We start from the raw sequence: 20,211 nt of genomic DNA, 5'->3' as shown, positions 1-20,211 counted from the left end.
TTTCCCTTGGCTCTGAAGCAAAACTGAAAAAGGGATTCCTAAGGCAGAGTCTCCCAGAATCAGGTTCCTGACCCTGTCCGTTTTCTGGCAGCTGTTGAAACCTAGTAGTAGAGAGAATTCAAGCTTGTTCCCTTTCAGCCGGCCCCAAAGCCAAACCCCTCCTTCAGACCTGTAGACACTTAACATGAAAGCATCCCATAGGATGGAGTGAACAGAGTTCTGCAATGGAAGGGACATTCTCATACTAAAGATACCGGAAAGGACCTGGGGGATCTCGTGCCAGAGGTTTCCCCTCTTGGACGGACTTTCTTGTGTAGATAAGGTTGCTGCTCATACATTCTAAATCATCTCTCCCACTCCCAAGTGAACAGAGGAGGGGAAAGGCAGTTGGTCTTCAAGGTGTGTTCTTTTAGTATCTAATTAAGAAAGGAAAGTGAAACATAAAGCCAGAGAGCTGCAAATAGGCCTGGAAAGGACAGGAGCCTGTTCGTGTATACACGCGGTGCTGAGTTTCTAACCCCCAGACATCATGCCCAGCAGAGGTCTCCTGGGAGACCAGGAAAAGACCTCAGAAGGGAGGCTGGTCTTTCAGATTTGTGGACAACTGCCCAAGGAGAAACTAGGCCAGCATTTCGACCCTGGCCTTGGAGGGGGTCTCTCAGTGGTCCACCTCTATCCTTCTCAGCAAAGAGTGAAGGGAAGAAGTGAAAATGTGGACAGTTCCTAAGCCAGAAAAAAAAAAAAAAAAAAAAAACAACCCTGGAAGATAGATGAGGTGGTGAGCTACAGGTCTCTTCCCAGGAATCTCATCTAGGTTAGTAATCAATGTGGTTGTTTGTCTGGTTTTTAGGAGAAAGGGTTAGAAGAGAGGTAGATAAGCTGCCATCTGTCACAGTGATTTTTTCAGGCAGGAGCAGAGGTTAATCAGAGGTGATGGTTCCTGTTGGCCAAGACCTGTTTCTTCCCACCCCTCCAACCCCACAGAAGCTAGTGGGGGAACCTCTTAAACTGCACTATCCAGTAAGGTGAGCGTGAGCCACCTGTGGCTACTGAGCACTCAGATGTTGCTGGAATTGTCAGATGTGTTATTAAGTGTAAAATACACATTGGATTTTGAGCATGTAGTTTAAAAAAAGCAAAGTATCTTATGAATAATCTTTATACTGATGACAGGTTGAATATTTTGGACATATCATATAAACATTGAATAATATTGAGAATCTATAGTTAAATAAAATCTATTATTAGAAGTAATTTCACTTGTTTCTTTAGCTTTTTTTAATGTGGCTACTAGTAATTTAAGTTATGTATATGGCTTGCCTTCTATTAAACAATGCTGGGCTGGACTGACAAATATATACATGTACACGGACACACACACGTGCACATACACACATGCATACGTAAATATGTAAAACTTTCTCTATCTTCCCACCCTGTGTATAAAATAAGTAATGTCCTTCTTTTGCTAGTCTGTCATCTTCTTGTACTTTGAGAATCAACCAAGCCTTTCTTGACTGAGCACTTCCCTTGGTCCAAGTACCACTATTTGTAAATAAGAGAGGCTACTTCTACTTACTTTTGTTTTCTCATAGCACCTCAGTCCTCACCTCTTACCTCTGTGTCTTACTTCTCCATCTGAGACAGCAGCCACTTTTGGGAAGGAAGATCAAACAATAGATTCTTTGTACAGTGTCATGGTTTCTGCAGCACGTGGCTTCACTCTGCTTTCATTTGGTGAGGCCAACAAGTATCTGGTGACTAGCCACTCTGCCTACATATACCGCCCCTACCTTTTTCCCTTTGAAATATATCCCAATTATCCGTTTTCTAAGAATCTAAAATCAGGAGTTGAGCTCTCCCTTTATAAAGTCAATAGTCTTTTTATGTAGGGCAGCTTAGAACTGAGTGCAGAAGAATAAGAAGGAGGGGGAGCTTGGGGATGGTGGAAAGAGGAAAGACCTTGGAAGAAGTAAGGTTTGGAAGCCTCATTTCCTCCTGGAGAGCAACCTCCCAGAATGGGCCTCGGAGTCCTAGGGTTAACCCCCCAGAGTTAAGTCACTGGGCAGAGATGTGCCCACAGTCACCCAGCAAGGATGCCCTGAAGCAAGCTCCCTCCTCTTCTCCCCTTAACTCTGCCTCTCCTTTCAGATAGAAACCTTCCATCTGGGGACCACAAACTAAGCAAAAGGCTGGAGGCATTTTGCTGCCTGCAGCTGTCTCCCCAGTTGCTGACTGGGAGGAGGAGGAAGGGGAGTTCATTATAATTCATTTTTGTAAATGTTTAATATTTCAATTAATGTGATTAGCCCCAAGCTTGAATGAGCAGCAGGGCGGCAGATCTGCTGACAAGACACAGAGTAACGAGATCAACAGGGCCATGGGGTCTTCCTAGGCTCCATCCTCAGAGGGTGTGATCTGTTTAGCATCTCCATAAATAACTAGATCAGATTAGGAGGCAAGAAAAGGAACAATGAGGGTGGAGTAGGGAGTGGAAAGTTGCTTTCCATGTGTGTTTGCACTCTTGGTTCCCTGGCACTGCCATGGTGTGTTCTGACCACCCAGTACTGGGTCCTCTACCATCTCCCTCCCATCTACCCCCGTGCCCATCTTAGGGGCCCACCTGGGAGGACCTGGGCATCCATATGATGAACTGTGATCATATTTACACACACACACACACACACTCAAACCCAGACTAAGGAAGGATGAAAGGTGGTCAACAGAGAATCAAAAGCAGTAGAAAGAAGGCCATCTATTACACAGTGCTCAAATAAAGGCACACAAGGAAGAAAGCCAGGCTTAACAACTCTTACCATTCCCAAGGGGAGCATATGATGGGGGTTAAACTCAGGACTGAGGAGCCGGACTAGGACCCCGAGATCATGACCTGAGCCGAAGGCAGCGGCTTAACCCACTGAGCCACCCAGGCGCCCAAGGCCTCTTTCTAGCTCTATGATATAAGGCAAGCCATCTTATCTGTTGGTGCCTTGGTTCCCTCATCTTTATTTGGAAGTAATAGTAGAACCTACATCATAGGGTGGTGCTGAGGGTTAAACACATTAGTAAATGTAAAGCATTTGGAAGAATTTCTGGGGCACCATGTCATCTAAGTGCCATTACTATTACTTCCCTTCCTGAAGAGAAGCTTGCCTGCTGTGATAGCTGAGGAATGGGGGTGGCAGGGATTCAGTTGGATGGAATTCGGAGACACCAGTGCCACTGTGGAGACATCAACCCCACTCTGGGGTGAAGAAGGGACTGACAGTAGATGGGGCATTCCACAAGGATTGCCCAGTCCAGGAGACTTGATGTCAGCAGGTACTCCCTGCACTGAAGGGTGCTGTGGGTGGGCCCAGTGCTCCCTTGAGATTACGGGGGAAACAAATCATCTGTAGAAGAAGAGTGGTTTAAGAGAGTAACGACCTCCAAATGTGCTCCCCCCATCCCTTTTTGCTACCTGGTTCACATTGAGAGTCCTACTCAAGGAACCTAACTAGGAAAAGGGAGCAAAGGGACGAGAAATTGTTGTGTGTGTGTTTTTTTTTTTCTGCCCTAAACTGGAGTTTGCTAGTTGTGGTTCTTCCCCCTAAAGGAATCGGGTATTTGGTCTTATCAGAGGTTCTTTGCATCTACTGTTTATTCAAAAAATAATTATTAAGCAACTATGTATGAGCAAGACATTGTGCTAGACCCCAAACAGTAAAATGCTGAATTAAACGGTGCCCAGTTCTTCAAGGAGCTTACAAGTGATAGCTCTCACAGTCGTCACCACCTCACCACCGCTGTCTCCCTGCCCACGCACTTACACACACAAACCACCCAGAGGGAGAGAAGGGGGCGTTGGCAAATGCCAGCAAGACATAGTTTTTCTTGGATCCTTTTCCGGAAAATACACAGTTCTCTCTCTGTGCTCATTTCACCCCGCTCCACCCCCCCCCCCCCCCCCCCCGCTTTCCATCTTTCCTCTCTGGGTCCTCTTCTGCCCTTTCCCCCAGGCTCTGAGACCTGCTTCCCGCCCCATCTACATCTCCCTCCACTCCCAACCTTCCCAACTCTTTCTATGACATTTTCTTTTCCCCAGATTCTTTCCTTTGCTCCCCACACTCAGTCTCCCCAGATGCCGGCTCCCCTCTCCTCCTCCCCCCTGCTCCCCTCTCCTGGGTCTTCGCTTCCAGCACCGGGGACAGCTCCAGCCCCCGGAACAATGGACCCCACTTTAGGGCTCCTCTATAAATTCTCCATCTTAGTGTCTTGCCCAGCTCGTGACTGGGGAGTAAGATGGGGGAAGGGTTATTATCAACAGCACCAGCTGCTCTTCTTGGGGTGGGAAGGGAGTCAGGGAGGAAGGAGATAGAAAGAGGGCGTGGCTCTTGTCTGTATTGTGCGTCCCTCTCCAGGGTAGAGAATTTGTATTCCACCCCTGAGACTGACATCACTGATGTCAGGGGAAAGGAGGTGGGAGTGGGGAGGGGGGTGTGGAGGGGGGAGGTTTTTGTTGAGGAGAGCGCGGCCGGAGAGCAGAGCTCCGGGACCCAGGTGACCGGGAAAGCAGGCAGCCCCAGCAGCGGGAGCAGCCAGCAGCAACCCAGGCCCAGGGACCAGGGTGGGGGTGGGAGGGGGGCTGAGGGGAGGACCTGAAGGGGGGCGGCAAGGCAAAAGGGACCCCCGGAGCCCTGCCGCCATCAGAGATCAAGCATCTGGCATCAGGGATCTTCGGACCCAGCAGAAGAATCAGCCACAGGGGAGGTGTCCTCCCGGGAAAGCCAACGAGAGCTCCACCTGCCCCACATCAGGAGTGCTCCCCCCCAACCCCGGGCGCTGCTGGCAACCTACCAGGCCCCTAACCCCTAAGCCTCCATCTCCATCACCCTCCTCAGGCCCTTTCCCTGACTCCAGCTCTTAACCCCCAGTTCCCCAGCACCCCAGATACCACCCTAATCCTCCAGATCTTGAGCACACTGACCCCCATTCTGGGATATTTGCCAGATCTCTGGGAGGGAGATCATTTGTTTGGGCTATGCCCCCTGGTGGCATGACAGTGTCTGCCTAGACCCCTGACCCCTAGCCCTCAACTCCCTGGGCCTCCTTTGTGTGAAGAGCTGCCCCTCTGCTCAGCACTGTGGTTGGGGGCCAAAGGGAAAGCCAGCCCCGGCTGGGCCCCGGCCCCCACCACTTGCCTCCTTGCTGGGCAGCTCCCCCTGGCCTTTGGGCCTCTCCCTGCTCCCCTCGGCCCCTCCTCCTGGGCCGCCCCAATGAAGGAGCCGGATGCCATCAAGCTGTTTGTGGGGCAGATCCCGAGGCACCTGGAGGAAAAGGACCTGAAGCCCATCTTCGAACAGTTTGGTCGGATCTTCGAGCTGACTGTCATCAAGGACAAGTACACCGGGCTGCACAAGGGTGAGGGGTCAGGCCAGGCTGGAGAGATGCCAGGGGTGGGAGGGGAGGCTGGGAGGAGGGGAAGCCAGTCTGGAGGGCTGGAGTAGCTGGAAAGGGCCAATGTGGAAGGAAAGAGTTCAGGGGCTAAGGAGTGGATGGAGGAGCTGCAAGAGAACAGCCAGGGTGAGCGGGGACTCGGATGCAGGCCTTAGGATGGCCTCTTTAGGAGAAGAGTTTGGAGGGGATGCAGAGATGTGGACTCCAGAGATGAGAGGGTGATGTCGTGGATGAACTCAAAGGAGGATGGAGGACCAAGAGATCTGGTTTGGGAGATAAGGAGCCAGCAGGGGTGTGTGTGTGTGTGTGTGTGTGTGTGTGTGTGTGTACGCACGTGTGTGTGTGTGCATGCACGTGTGTGTGTGTGCGTGTGTGTACACTTGCCTGGGAATCTTAGTAGGTCTCAGGCTCTATTGAGGTGGGGGTCACCCTGGCAAGAGTGGACATGGACTGGGCAGGGCAGCTCCAGGACCCAAGAGAGGGACCTGAGAAGCAGGGTGTGGAGGACAGAGACTGGTATAGATCTGGGAAGTGTGGGGGCGGGAACTTGAGAGAGGCTGGCCAAGAGGCATTCCTTGGGCCTGTCCAAGGGCTGTGCACTCTTGCTAAGCAGGGTCAGGCCCCGGTCAGGACTTGGAGAGCTCCAGGCACTGTGGGTGGGGGTGGGGGGCCCACTGCCTCCCCTGTCAACTGGCCGAGGGACTTGCAGTGAACTGCTCTCCCTTTTCCTTCTCCTCTATCCCACTTTTCACCCTCCACCTGCCTCCCACAGAGTTGGAGAGAGATGAGGAAATAGGGAAAATGGGAGAGGAGAAGGGTGATGGGAACCAAGATGGAGGGAGGTAGAGGCAAAGGAGAAGGTGAAAAGAGGCCAGCAAAGGAAGAGAGAAACCACACCGCACACACTTGTCTGGCAACCACATGCCCCTTCTCCCCCCACACAAAGCCCCCTCTCCCAACGACTCAGCCCAGAGACTCCCTGGGGCAAAATGTCTGGCCCCTCTCAGACACCTTCCCACTCCAGCGGCCAGAGAGGGGCAAGAAGAGACAAGCCTCCCAGTCCTCAGTGTCATGGCTGGGGGGATCCTTTTAGGGAGGGGATATCAGGGACTCACCCCCACCCGGTCTCTCTGCCCCTGCCCCTCCTCAGGATGTGCCTTCCTGACATACTGTGCCCGCGATTCAGCCCTGAAGGCCCAGAGCGCCCTGCACGAACAGAAGACGCTTCCAGGGGTGAGTCCCATATTCATAGGGCACTCCGGAAAAGGGCGCTAGAAGGGGCAGGGGGCTCACCACCTTTCTGAGACACAGAACTCATTTCCTACCTCCTCTCATCACCAGGAGGCCCCCCTCTCCTTCTAACAGCCCTCTTTCTTACTGGAGATGCATTCATTTCTTCTACCTGGAGAGAAGGAAGACAGCGGTTAGAGAGCAAATGTGACCTTTGTAAAGAGCAGGTGCAGCCCCTTCTCCACTTCCCAGCCTGCTCATGGGACAGCACTTAGAGAGCTTAGCTGGTTGTGAGGCATGGGGAGAGACTCCGGATACCAAGTGTGTGGCAAAGTAAGCAGGAGGCACCCAGGCACTCTTTTGTGGCTCTGGGGATGGAATGTCTGACTGTGACCGGGACAGTGGGTACCTGCTGGACTAGCATCTCTGTGCGGGCTTCTGTGCTCTCAAAGACTCACCTCGTGTCTCCTAGGAAGAGCTTTGGGCATCAAGGTGGAGCAGAGCCCTGGGGGGCATGGGCTGGGGCAAGCAAGGGCAGGGCAGACATCATTGCGGAGAATCAAGTCTGACCCCCAAAGTGTGCCCAGGTTGGCAGGGGTGCCCTCCGGCATGGCCTCTCTCCTGAAAAGTCAGAGCTCTTTTTCTCTTCTTCCGAGATAGCTGTGCAGATTGTCCCAGGCCTGGGCTGGCAGGGATAGAGAATCTCAGGCTGCCTCCTGCCATGCAGCCTGGGGGGAAAGGTTGTGCGATTCTATTCCCATGTCTGTGTGCTTCTGTTGCCTCGCACCCCCTGAGCCCCAGGAAGTAATTCTGAGAGCTTACCCCATCCATCCCTCAGGCAAACATTTGCTGAGCCCGGCCTGGGTGCTGGAGCCTCTACCCCTTCCCCTGTGTGGGGCATGGAGAAAAAGGCTGATTCTCCATTCCTTCCTGGGAGGGAAGTAGACAAAACAGACGGGCAAAGAGGGTGGGGGCATCCAGGAAAATCAGAACTGCTTCAGTCACTCCCAACTTCAAACCTTCAGTAGGTCCGTGACCCATTCCCTCTGTGGCCCTCACCCCTTAAATGCAGCTAAGAGAGCAAATCCCACAGTCAGACTGGCTTTCTCCCCTCCATCTCGTCCTCGTTGGTGGCAAGGCACCGGAACAGCCCTGGCCTATGGCATTAAGGATCTGTGTGTGTTCGTGTGTGTTCGTGTGTGTATGTGTGTGTGTGTGTGCGCGCACACCGTTGTGAGAGAGAGAGAGAGAGAGAGAGAGCAGGCTTGGGATCCGGGGAGCCTGCGTGTGCGCGTGCATGTGCACACGTGTGCACGTGTGCCCTCCAGCCTGGCTGCGTGGGTGTGGGCACACTCTTCCCTGGGAAGCCTGGTTTCCATCACGTCACATTCCAACTTTCCTTTCTTTTCTTTCCTCTGTGGAGACTCCTGACAATTCAATAGTTTTCATCTTAGTCACAACGTCTCTTCTTTTCCTGCCGTCTTGCTAGGCAGGGACCTGGCCTGGGTCTGCCCCCTCCAGCTGTCTGTGAGCTTGGGCAGGGCTCTGACTGGCAGGGTGCAGAAGGTCTCTGCCCCCACTTCCTGGAAAAAAATATAGGCCCAGGGTGGCAGGTGAGGGAAGAGGGCATCTGGTTAATGATTGTCTAGCCCCGCCCCTGAGTGAGCTCCCAGGTGACACTGAGGCCTCCACTTCGGCCTTCGCCTCCAGACAGGATCCAGATTGGCCTGACAGAGCCTCTAGTAGGAAATGGAGGGGGGAGGTCCTATCCTCCAAGGGTACCCTTGTGCTGGGGGCTTGGGGCGTCTAGGGGAGCAGATGTCTATGTCCAGGCTCTGCCTGACCCTTTGTATCCCCCAGGTCTTTTTCTCTGCCACCTGCGTTCCTGGCAGCATTGTTTCCTCAAATAGTAGTTCAGTGTGTGTGTGTGTGTGTGTGTGTGTGTGTGTGTGTGTGTGTGTACGTGCGCACGCATGCCTGTTTAGTGCATCCCCTCTGTGGGAAGTTTTTCCTGTTGTCTAACCTCCCTCCACACCCTCCTAATACAAGCTTTTTTTTTTTTTTTTTTTTTTTTTTAAGATTTTATGTTTAAGTAATCTCTGCTCCCAGTGTGGGCCTCGAACTCACAACCCCAAGATCAAGAGTCACATGCTCTACCGACTGAGGCAGCCAGGTGCCCCAATATAGGCTCTTTTTAATGGGAGCATTTAGCTCTCTCTCCTTCCTCCCCATCTCTGTCACCCCGAAATCTGCACGGTCCCGCTATATTAGGGTGATACTTCAGCTGCAGAGGAAGAATGGAGGCTGGACCTGTGGCTGTCAAGCCCTATTTCCTTTTCTCTCCCCTGAGTGTTCCCAGGACAGGCTCTGCCAAAGGCCTGTGGATTCTTCCTACGGGAGGGTGTGGCCTCCTGGAGGTGGTGGTGGGAGGAACTAATTCTGCCTAGCCTGCCCTACGCCCTCTCTTTAGGCTGAAGTCCCACTCTGGGGCTATGGGCCCTGCCTGTTGGCTCGCTGTTGGGCCAGTGAATTTGGGCCCCGTGGAAAGGATCCATGTGTGGTCTGGGACACCAGGTGGAAGGGAGTCAGGAGCCAGGGGTGGCAGAGCAGAAGGCCTGTGTCCTCTGGAGAATGAGATTTTCTGGAAATAGGAGCTCTTGCTGGAAGTGAGGTCTTTGCTATTGGTGAGAAGGATAAGGGCCTTATGAGTGACCAAGTCAGTGGGGGAGCAGTCTGAGTGAGTATAAATAGCCTCCTCTTCTTTGGGAGGCCCTCAGGAGGGCTTATCACCTGCCTGGTGGTGGTTAGGGAAGAGAGGCACCCGAGCCTGGGTTGCCAGGTAAACAGGGCCCAGCTGGACTCAGGGGAGGGGGCAGGTGTGCCCGAGCTGAGCTAACAAAGACCGAGCTTCCCACAGGAAGTGCCAGGCCAAGAAGGAGAGCCTGGGCATGGGTTGGGGGGGGGTGCTCTGAGGGAAGTTGTGTCGAGGACCTTCTGTCAACGTGACCTGCGCGGCACACAGCCAGTGTGTCTTTGTGTGAATCCCTATCAGCTGTGGATATTTACTGAGGTGCTATTTCTGTGCCTGGGAGCCCGTGCAGTAAGGGAATGGCATCCTTTCTTTCTGGGTCTCAGGTTCCCCGCCTTTGCCTAGAACCTCAGATACCTAGGGGCATTTTGGGAAAGGGATAGTGTCAACTCAAGATTTCCCTGATGCTGTGGAAAGACCCTGGTGTGGAGTCTACGTCTTCTGTAGGAGGTGTGGCTGGGGCTAAGGTGCCTGTGTGGCCCTTTACAGCTTTACAGCGTGCAAAACTGAGCGCCCTGGGTGTCTAACCCCCACTCCCGCCCCCCACATCTCTCTCTCTCTCTTACACACACATGTGCATGTGCGCACACACAGACACAGACACACACACACACATGCAGGTGCAAGCTCCTGAGGAGATTGAAACTCGAAGGGATAATCCCAGATTGGTGGAGGATAAAGCTGGGGGCAGATTGGCTGGAGGATTTGGGTGACTGTTACCCACCTCCCCCCAGCCAGCTGCTCTTGGATCCATAAATGGGGGTGGGGCAGGACAGGGGTGTCCGCCAAGGTGTGGCTTAGGTTTGATCCAGGCCTGGGCTCCCTCACCAGCAGAGTCCTGTCGCACTGACTGGAATGGCTGGATACCAGGGCGGAGGGTCTATGTGTGAGAAGGGTCAAGGGGCCCACTACCAGTCCTGTACTTCTCTGTGTGAAGTGATGACACACGAGATCCCCAAAGGCTGGAACACTAGAGCTGAGGGGAACCTGATTCACCACCATCTGATCTGCCCCACTGTTTTACAGAGGAGAATATTAAGGTCCTGAGGAGAGAAGTGACTTGTCCAAGGTCACCCAGCTAGTGAGTGGCAGGGCTAGTCCCTGAACCTGGATCTCCTGACCCCCAGTCCAGTGCCTTTCCTGAGGATACCCGTAGCTCCCCTCCGAATGTCAACAAATGGTTTCTTTTGTTTTATATTTTTGGTTACTGGAGCTAGGATAGCCCCGCAGTAGCAAAATATTTTCAGACACGAAATACTGAGTCCTTCCCTCCCTCCAGTTCTGAAGATGCCCCCTGCCCCCAGTGAAGGAAATCAACCTGCAGAAGTCATTGCTAAGTCCCCTCACCAGGCAAGATCATGGAGGGGGGAACTGAGGGGTGTCTGCATTTCCACTGGAGACCGAACAAAGGGAGATGCTGCAGGAGTGAAGAGAAGGGAGAGCTCTGGAGGACTTCAGGGTACAGGGAGAATGTCAAAAGAGCATGGGACAGCAGTTCTTCCTTCGGAGCCCTCTCAGCTGTGAGACACCAAGGATTTGATCTGGAGGAGGAAGGCTGAGGAAGAAGGGACAGTGTGGCCCCTGCAGAGCCTGCTCAGCACGAATCAGGAAGCTTGTCCTGGGCCCCTCCCCCACCTCCCAGCCCCCTCCAAATCCTCCACCCCCAGCATACCCTGTTCTCAACCCCCCCCCACTCCTTCTCCGGGTGTGTGGAGCAGCAGAAGTGATGACGTCACCACGGTCGCCAGGGCGACGGGAGGGATAAATCAGGCTGAGTGGGCGGTTGCCATGGCGCGCATTCTCCCGTTGCCACGGAGACTGGGCATCTGCTCCCTTTGTGCTGCCCGAGTGCCTTCCCCCTGGGGTCAAGGGGTGTAGGGGGGCAGATAGAGAAGCAGACACACCTCTGGGGTCAGAAGGAAGTCAGGGTGTTCCTGGGTCGATAGTCTTCCTTGGGGCTGCTCACTGGAGAGGCCTGTCTTGCCCCTACTTTGTAAAATTGAGGCAGCTCTTGCTGAATAGCCCCTTGGTTGGGCTCCATCTGGGGAGCCAGGTCCTATGGGAAGTTCCATTCTCCCCCTAAAGAGAGCATCACTTGTCCCTGGCCAAGTTACCTGGGGCTTCACCAGGGCCTGGAGTGGGCCCAGGAGCATCCTCCTAGACATCCTGACCTCCCACTGCCTCTAATCTCCCCGGGTCCTAATCCTAAACAAGATTAGGCCCATCCCTCCCTTCCCATCATCGGTTTAGGGTTTAGGGCCTGGGGCTTGTTTCCTCTAGCCTCTCTGCAGGTCCCAGCCTGGGGGTGAGGGGTGGCTCTTGTCGGGTTCAGAGGAGGTCCCCAGCAGTTGCCTTCTCTTCTCTCCTTTTAGATGAACAGGCCGATCCAGGTCAAGCCGGCCGACAGCGAGAGCCGAGGAGGTAGGTTCTGTACCCTTGGACTTGGGACTTAGGCCCAGGGCTTAGAGTAACTGAGGGACAGCCTCTCTTGAGGAAGGAAATCTGAGAATTCCAAAGGGTTCCTGGTCAAGGTGTGGGTTGTTGTCAAAGGGGATGTCATCTAGCCCATTGTAGAGATGGCCAAACTGAAGCCCAGAGGAAAGTGCAAGCCCTTCAGAACTGTGCTGAGCACCCCATGTAACTGTATCCCATTTCCCCCAAAATCACTGGCATCACTGCTAGTAGCCTTAGTCTCAGGATAAGGGGAGTGCCTGGAGCTCCAGGGAGTTGCCAAAGGTGAAGGGCAGGATTTGTGCCTGTCCTGGCGGGATAGAGTGGGGGAAAGTAGCCAGGGAGCCCTGAACATGCCCCTTGTCCTGTGCCTTACCCCCCAGAAGACCGGAAGCTCTTTGTGGGGATGCTAGGGAAGCAGCAGACAGATGAGGACGTCAGGAAGATGTTCGAGCCTTTTGGGACCATAGACGAGTGCACTGTGCTCCGGGGGCCAGATGGCACCAGCAAAGGTACCCAGTGGCTCCCCTTCCCCAGCCGGGCCCTCTGGCCTTTCTGCTCCTTTCCCCCTGGCTCCCTGGCGACAGGAACATTGGGGGCCCTTGAGGGTGAGCACTCACCCTTTCCTCCTTGCTCTTGGATGCTGTAGGCTGCGCCTTTGTCAAGTTCCAGACCCACGCGGAGGCCCAGGCGGCCATCAACACCCTTCACAGCAGCCGGACCCTGCCGGTGAGCACCCCCACATTCACATTTCAGATGACATCCCCCCACCTCTGACCCCTCACCTCCAGTCCACAGGTCTTGCCCTCCTCTCCAGCCTCCTTCCCTCCTCAGCCTCTCCATCTCCTGTCTCTTCGCCCACCTTCCTGTACACCCCACCTTCCCTGGCTGGGCATCGGAACACTTGCTTAGAGGCCCCACATGCCCTGGCCAACTGACTGTGCTCGTGGGGGGCTCTCCAGCAGAGTGTGTTTCTCTGATGGACCTAGCTGACTCTGAAGCTCCCTCAGCAGAGGCTGGGCAAGCGATTAGCTGGGCCTTGGCCGAGAGAGGATGCACCACTAAATAGAGAATTGCATTCTAGAGTCCAGAATTCTACAAAATCTCCGCACATGTTCCTTGGGTTTGGTTTTTATTTAGCTCGAGGTGGTATTAAAATTTGAGGCTTCATGCTCTGAGCATACCACAAGGGTCAGGGTGTGGGGGTGGGCATCGTGGTGTGGGGACTGGGGCAGCTAGATGGGATGACCAGGCTGAGATTAAATATTGGCTGGGGATGATTTCCAGCTCGGAATCCTTACAAAGCCAGAGGCACCCTTCTGATTTCAATAGGCTATTCCCTTTCCAAATACGTACCTTCGAGTTCCTCAACGTTTTGTAGCCTCTCGCCCATCCCAGCACAGGGGGAAGCTGGGATGAAAATCTTCCCATTGGACAGAGGCGCCCTGATGGCTGTCCTCCCCAGGAGGCCAAGCCTGGAGGGATGGAACCGAGGCCGGGCCTTGAGGGTTCTGAGCAGGAGAGGTCCTGACTCCTCTGTCCCTCTAACCGCCACGTGGCCCCTGCCCAGGGTGCCTCATCCAGCCTGGTGGTGAAGTTTGCCGACACGGAGAAGGAGCGAGGTCTCCGCCGCATGCAGCAGGTGGCTACCCAGCTGGGCATGTTCAGCCCCATCGCCCTGCAGTTTGGAGCCTACAGCGCCTACACCCAGGCCGTGAGCACTGACCCCGGGGGCCTGGGCTGGGCCCCTCCCCGCCGCCTCCTGGCCTCCAGGATCTGCCCCCACCCTTCTAGTGCCACGGTCCGTGGCTGGGAGGGGAGCCAGGCTGGGCATGGGGGTGGGGGTGGCAGGACCCGGCCCCACTGTCCTCTCCTCCCCTCCCTCCAGCTGATGCAGCAGCAGGCAGCCCTGGTGGCGGCTCACAGTGCCTACCTCAGCCCCATGGCCACCATGGCCGCCGTGCAGATGCAGCACATGGCCGCCATCAATGCCAATGGCCTCATTGCCACCCCCATCACCCCATCCTCAGGTAAAGCCCAGGGTAGGCAGGCCGGGCTGGGCTGGGCACAAGTGGGACAGGTCAGTGTGTATGTGGCGGGGAGGGGACATAGGGCACTGCTCAGGGAAGCCAGAGGGCCTGAGAGGGACTCAGGGGCAATAGAGTGGCCTGCTTCCTCCCTAATGCCTGCAGCCTTGCTGACTGGTTCTCTGTGTTTGTGTGTGTGTGTGTGTGTGTGTGTGTGTGTGTGTGTGTGTCCGCTCCTCTGCTCTGTCTCTGTCGCTTTCTCCTCCCCAGGAACAAGCACCCCTCCTGCCATCGCCGCCACGCCCGTCTCGGCAATCCCTGCTGCCCTGGGCGTCAACGGCTACAGCCCGGTGCCCACCCAGCCCACCGGGCAACCTGCCCCTGATGCTCTGTATCCCAACGGGGTTCACCCCTACCCAGGTGGGGGTCTCTGCCTGCCCCCCTCCCTCCCCAGCAGCTATCAAAGCCACCGCTCCCACTGCCCACAGACAGCTGTGGTGCACCCTCCCTCTGCAGGCCTCAGGGTCATAAGGTGCTTTCTCTGCTCTGGCATCCTTGGGCTCAGAGGCTCCTGCCCATTCACAGCCAGGGAAGCTGAGGTTTAGAGAAGTCCAGGGTTGCACAGGCAGTCAGACTCCACGCTCTGCGCTCTTCCCACCACCCTGTGCCTTTGCGCACTATCCTGTCACACCCGCGCCCCAGGAGGCTGTGTTCCCCCCCTGCCTGGCCTTGGCTCTGCGTCCTCCCCCGCCTCACAGTTGGTGCTGCTCTCCCCAGCCCAGAGCCCCGCGGCACCTGTGGACCCCCTGCAGCAGGCCTACGCGGGGATGCAGCACTACACAGGTGAGGAGCCCAGGGCCCATGACAGGAGGGACAGCGAGGGAGAGAAGCTGGTCTTCCAGGCACCCTGCCCTGCCAGCCACCCCCTGGGGCTTCCTGATGGGTCCCATGGGTCCTACGTTAGGGGTAGTATACCCAGAGTTCAAGGGCTGGTCCACCCCACTGGCCTGGGCTAGGCGAAGAGAGACAGGGCTGGCCAGAGGGCCCCAGGGGCTAGGGGAGTTCCGAGACCCCCACTAGCTCTCCGTTCTCCCACCGCCCCCTCAGCAGCCTACCCAGCAGCCTACAGCCTGGTCGCACCTGCGTTCCCGCAGCCTCCCCCAACCCTGGTCGCCCAGCAGCCCCCACCTCCTCCCCAGCAGCAGCAGCAGCAGCAACAGCAGCAGCAACAGCAGCAGCAGCAGCAACGGGAAGGTGCGGCCTGGGCGCCCTTCTCCTGGCCCAGAGCCTTCAGGGAGAGGAGCGCCCTGGTCCTGGGCTGGGAACTCCCTGTCGCCTGCTCCAAGCCTGACTCTGGCCCTATGTGTGGGAAGAAAGCGAGTGGGGCTGAGGTGTCTGGTGCCCTGGCCCGCATGTGGGGGCTGGAATGGGAGGGTCCCCCTGCCAGGGCCTGCTTTCCGTGGGGCCTTTGCCCTGCGTTTCCCAATTCCTGAGCTCTTCCTCTGTGTCTGCTGCCATCCAGGCCCTGACGGCTGCAACATCTTCATCTACCACCTGCCCCAGGAGTTCACGGACTCAGAGATCCTCCAGATGTTCGTCCCCTTCGGCCATGTCATCTCAGCCAAAGTCTTTGTTGACCGGGCCACCAATCAGAGCAAGTGTTTTGGTAAGACTGTGGTGATCCAAAAGATACAGTACAGTTTTGCCAAACTCCAAATATGGATAAGGTCTGAGACATTTAAAGGCATTCATGGTCACAGTGGGCCCAAATTTTGAAATCCAGATTATCCAAGGTCAGAAGGAACCTTTCTTACACCCTCAGCATGCCATACCGGCTGCTGTCTAGCTCTTCCTCCAAAACCTGCAACTCCACCTTTTCTCCTTGAGCACTGGTCAAATTCACGCTCCCCAAAGTCTGGAAGAGTCTCAGGAACGGGATGTTTGGTTTTCAAAAGGAAAATTTAGGGAGTGGGGTCTTTTGCCTTCATGTCTTTGAAAAGTTGCTTCAGGGGAGAAGGAGCCTTGTCCTCCCTGCTTGAGAAGTCACAAAGGGCCAGAAGTGGTCTGTGTTTTCAGAAGGCAGGTTCAGAGTTATCCAGGCTGAGGAAGGGGCTGCCCTTCAGAGAGTGTTGGAAAGAATGTCCAAGAGCATGTTGAGTGGCTGCACTGCGTTTCCTCAGCCTGTCAATCAGCCGCTCCCCATCAAATGCCTGCTGTGTGCCAGGCCCTCAGGTTCCCAGGAAGAAGGGAGCTGGGGAAGCAGGGAACCAAGGAGCAGGTTCTGGCCCTAAGCACAGGCAAGTGAGGTGGGGTTGGGCTGGGCCTTATGCCCCTCTCACCTCAGGCTTTGTGAGTTTCGACAATCCGGCCAGTGCCCAGGCTGCCATCCAGGCCATGAACGGTTTCCAGATTGGCATGAAGCGCCTCAAAGTCCAGCTAAAGCGGCCTAAGGATGCCAACCGGCCCTACTGAGGGCCCCCAGGTGGGTCTTGCTCCCATCCTGTGACCTCTTCAACTCCCTCACACTGAAGCCAGGGCCCTCACTTGGAATGCCCCCACCCCATGCTCCCCTAGCCTCAGGGATGCCCACCCTACCCCGCCTGACTCTGTGCACTTGAAGCTGGGGTCTGGTATAGTTCCTTCTGCTGTCACCCTTTCAGTCACTTTCTGCTGTCACCTTTCAGTCACCTGAGTCATTCTGTCTCTCTCTCTCACACACACATACATACACCTGTGTGTGTGCGTGTACACACACACACACACACACACACACACACACACTGTGACCCCAGAGAGAGCCAAGTCTGTCAAGATCTGTGTCCACTTCCCAGGTCTTCCTCAGAATTTGGTGTCATTTGTCTGGTCAGTGTCTATGTGTTTGTGTGTGTCTCTCTTATTCGTTTTCCTTTGGGTCAGAGTGGAATTAGAGGAGTCGAGTTGGAGAAGTAAGGGGGCTGGTGTAGGATACTGGAGGGTTCTACAATCGTGGCTCCTGGAATATCTATCCTCCTGAGAGGTGGGGACATTAGACCCTCAGCACCCTGGACCCCACGTAGTATAGACCCTGGGCTCTTGTGCAATATAGACCCATGGGGCAGTGCAGAGTGCACAGAACAGACTGGGGGAAGTCCAAGTTTCAGGCCTCCCAGGAGCAGCTTTGGTTTAGGTGGAGAAGGCTAAAATGCTGGACTGCCCGAATTTCACAAAATGGGTCCCCTCCACCCAACTGCCATCACCACCTTAGCCTCGTGGCCACAGAGCTGTGAGCTTTGGTGACTTTTGTGTTTGTTTAATCTCCTTTGGACCAAACCCCTGAAAAAACACAACCCAAGAACAATACCCACATTTTCTGTTTCTCCCCCTTTCCCCCCAATCCTGGCTGCTTAACTCCCCCCACCCTGGGGGCCCCCCCAGCCCAGGGCCCGTGTCCATTGTCGGCCGAAGCCCCCATCCCCGGACCCCTGCTCCGGGCCCCTGTAAGTTGCATGGAACGAGCGTGTTGTCTTTGGAGCCGATTGTTTGTTCTTTGGGGAGGGGGCCGCGGAGGGAAGCGCCCCTCAGCCCAGGGTCAGGGCCGGGGGCAGCTCGCGGGACGTGCTTGGTCAACAGTGGTTGGTGACTGTGGTCTGTGTTCTGTGCATTTCTCTCTTGCTTTCTTTGTTCCTTTCTGAAAAGGAATGAGAGCACTCTCTAGGGTCTGGGGGTCTCAGCCCCCAAGTCTGCAGCCCTAAGCCCCATTCCAGGTCCTAGCCTGGCCGCCTTGCTCTTCCTCCAGGTGTCCGTCTGTCCGCTGCCCCTTCTCCTTTCTCTTAGCTATCTCTGCCTGCCTGCCTGTTGTCTCACTCCTTTGCTTTGTCCCCTCCAGTCCCTGTCTTCTCTGTCTTCCAGCCTTTCTTTCTCTCACGGGCTGTGTAAATATCTCCTCCTGAATACCCTTTGGTTTCCTGTATCATGGGCCCTCTCCCTCCCATCTCCTCCATCACTGCCCCTCGTCCAACAGCTGGGGGGCTGTCTGGACTGAGGCCTTTCTGATGACCTGCTTTCCCCAAGCGGCCCCATCCTCTCCTGCGTCAGCCAGCCCAGCTACCTCTTCTTTGGCAGGGCCTGTGACCTGCATTGGCTGTGCCTTCCCTACAGCTTCACTCATGTCTCCTTACTTCACAGGTCTGGAGACACCAGAGGAAGGGGCACCACACCCCTCTCCCCACGTCTGGTCCCAGCCCTCTCTGCACACCTGCCCGGGGCCTCGATGGGGCTCTGGGGGCAAAAGCTGCTTCACAGCCCTGGGGGAACAGGACACCGGCCCACTCCCACCACCCTGCCCCTCCTGAAGGGCCTATTTCCTCCCAGGTGCCCTTTTGGCCTTTGTGAGGGAGCAAGGGACAGGCTCAAAGGCTCCGGGCTATCTGCCTTCTGCTGGGGTTCCTGTGGTGACCTTCTGTGCCCAGCTTTCGCACTTGCCTCCCCCACCAGCGGGCCTGTGGCCCCCGGGAGGACAGAGGGGCCTCCCATAAGCTCCCCACCTCACCTTCACCCCAGCCTCTTCCCCACATTAGGGGTTTCTCCGAAGCTGGTTCTCACACTCCCTGCCACCCTCAGCTAGAGGTAGGATATCCCTGAACCCTGGGCTCCCAGCCCTAAAACTCACTGCCTCCCCCATGGGCCCCCTCTAAGGAGGGTGTGGGGGAGCCCTGAGGGCTGCCTCTCCACCAGTCAGCCACAGAGACCCTCCTCCTTTCATGAGGAAAAGACCTCCCCCGAAACCCCTAAAAATGTTTACAGTCTCTGCTGGTCCCCTCCGTGTAAATACCACTACCACCCGTGCGTTATCCAGCCCGGCCTGGCCCGGACGCTGCCATCTCTCTTTCTGGGAGTTTAGACAATGTTTCCCTTGGATTTTTTCTCTCTCTTGATTTCTCCCTTTGCTTTGGGGGTAATTGGGTATATGGGAGGAGGGGTGTGGGGAGGGGTTACAGGGGTTTATTACCTGATCATTTTCTTTAGGAAGAAGTTTTAGGGGAAAGAAATGGGCGGTGGGGGGTGGGAGTGGTAAGGGGAGACTGGGGAGTCCGTTTCAGACACTTCTCTATGCTTAACTTATTTATTTATTGCATTTTACTTTTAAAGAGTTGGTCTTTTCTGTCTAAATAAAGAAAAAAGTTTAAAAGCATCAAATAAGAGTCTTGGAAAGTTGAGGGTAGGGGATTTTGTGCACTGGGGAGGGGACAAAGGTGGGTGGGGGGGAGGTTTGGGAGAGAGACCTGTCAGGAGGGTCTAAGACCTTTGAGCTGGTCCAGGTCTTGACCATAGCTTCATGATCCCATTCTTCCACCCTTCCTTGGGGCTTAATCCTGGAATGCTCTGCAGCACTAGGCACAGAGGGAAGAAAGCAGGTCAGCAGGCCTTTCTTGTATCTAGCCCTGTCCCCCTGAAGGCTGGGGACTTGAGTCTCACATTCCTGGTCTCCATTTCTCCCTTGTTTGTGGGGGTGAGCTGTCCCTGCACCCATCAGTGGGATACAGGGAGCTAAGATTTTGCTCTGCGATTGTTACAGGCCCTTTATGTACATTTCCTCCCTTAACCTCCCAACAACTCTGTGAGGCAGGATATAATTTTATAGACAGGTTAAATAAAAAGGGCTTGGGAGGGTAACTAACTTACCCAGAATCACAAAGCTACTAAGGGATGGCTGCAGGAAGGAGGCCCAATATGTCAGACTCCAAAGCCCATGATTCTCTCATCAGGCAGGCCCAATTACCCGTTCTTTGACCCAAAACAGAGATCCCAACAAGTACCAAGCAGGCTGCGGCAGTGAGTCCCATCACGCAGAAGGTGGACTGCGTAAGCCCTGAGGTCCCTCTGCTTTGGGTCTTCTTTTGATTCTTCTCTGTGAACTGCCTTAGGGTTGGGTTCAGGGGGCTCACATGGGCTCACACAGAGTAGTGTGTGACTTCACAGCATCTCGGCCACTTGATTTTAGCAGCAACCTGCTATCCCACCCTCATTATGCTCCCTACTTTAAACTTGCTTACCTTCCAGCCCAGCCAGCCTTAGGCCAGGGTTGTCCCAGCTGAGCACATGGATGTGGCTCCTCACCACCCGCCCCCACATCGGCCCCATACTTTGGCCTTCTCTTAAACTGCTCCAAACTAGTAAAAGTAGTAAAAAGAGAAGCAACATGTGAAGTACAATAGAAACATATCTGGATATTCTTTCAGGGAAAAGAGTCTCTTAGCTTGGCAGAGATCAGGGATGGGG

General features: G+C 55.0%; 1 protein-coding gene and 1 long non-coding RNA gene across 13 annotated transcripts; one reads left to right on the top strand and one right to left on the bottom strand.

The window, feature by feature from the left end:
• Nucleotides 1-2,219: 2,219 nt before the first annotated feature.
• On the bottom strand, nt 2,220-11,186 carry LOC116567572. The gene is made up of 4 exons (XR_004276259.1): nt 11,148-11,186; nt 7,125-7,346; nt 6,762-6,838; nt 2,220-2,441 (listed from the first exon to the last, which is right to left on the bottom strand). It is a non-coding gene; the product is annotated as an uncharacterized LOC116567572 (long non-coding RNA).
• Nucleotides 4,465-19,111, top strand: CELF3 (CUGBP Elav-like family member 3). Of its 12 annotated transcripts, none has more exons than XM_032302712.1 (14): nt 4,465-4,539; nt 5,295-5,400; nt 6,587-6,669; nt 11,848-11,896; nt 12,313-12,438; nt 12,576-12,655; nt 13,497-13,640; nt 13,815-13,956; nt 14,224-14,373; nt 14,731-14,796; nt 15,061-15,207; nt 15,476-15,619; nt 16,298-16,435; nt 18,118-19,110. In XM_032302712.1, the coding sequence occupies exons 4-13, from the start codon at nt 11,848-11,850 to the stop codon at nt 16,423-16,425; spliced, it is 1,176 nt and encodes a 391-aa protein (XP_032158603.1). In that variant the 5' UTR covers nt 4,465-4,539; nt 5,295-5,400; nt 6,587-6,669; the 3' UTR covers nt 16,426-16,435; nt 18,118-19,110. The 12 variants fall into 12 exon arrangements, 11 of the variants coding, with proteins under 11 accessions (XP_032158603.1, XP_032158602.1, XP_032158593.1 ...); XM_032302711.1 differs by having other exon boundaries at nt 12,310-12,438; nt 18,118-19,109; XR_004276258.1 differs by lacking the exon at nt 4,465-4,539 and adding an exon at nt 17,368-17,429 and having other exon boundaries at nt 5,256-5,400; nt 12,310-12,438; nt 18,118-19,111.
• The last annotated feature ends 1,100 nt before the right edge of the window (nt 19,112-20,211 follow it).

Source organism: Mustela erminea, chromosome 10 (assembly GCF_009829155.1).
Source record: "Mustela erminea isolate mMusErm1 chromosome 10, mMusErm1.Pri, whole genome shotgun sequence".
In the NCBI taxonomy this organism is placed as follows: Eukaryota; Metazoa; Chordata; class Mammalia; order Carnivora; family Mustelidae; genus Mustela; species Mustela erminea.
This window is presented reverse-complemented; position numbering and strand designations above follow the sequence as displayed.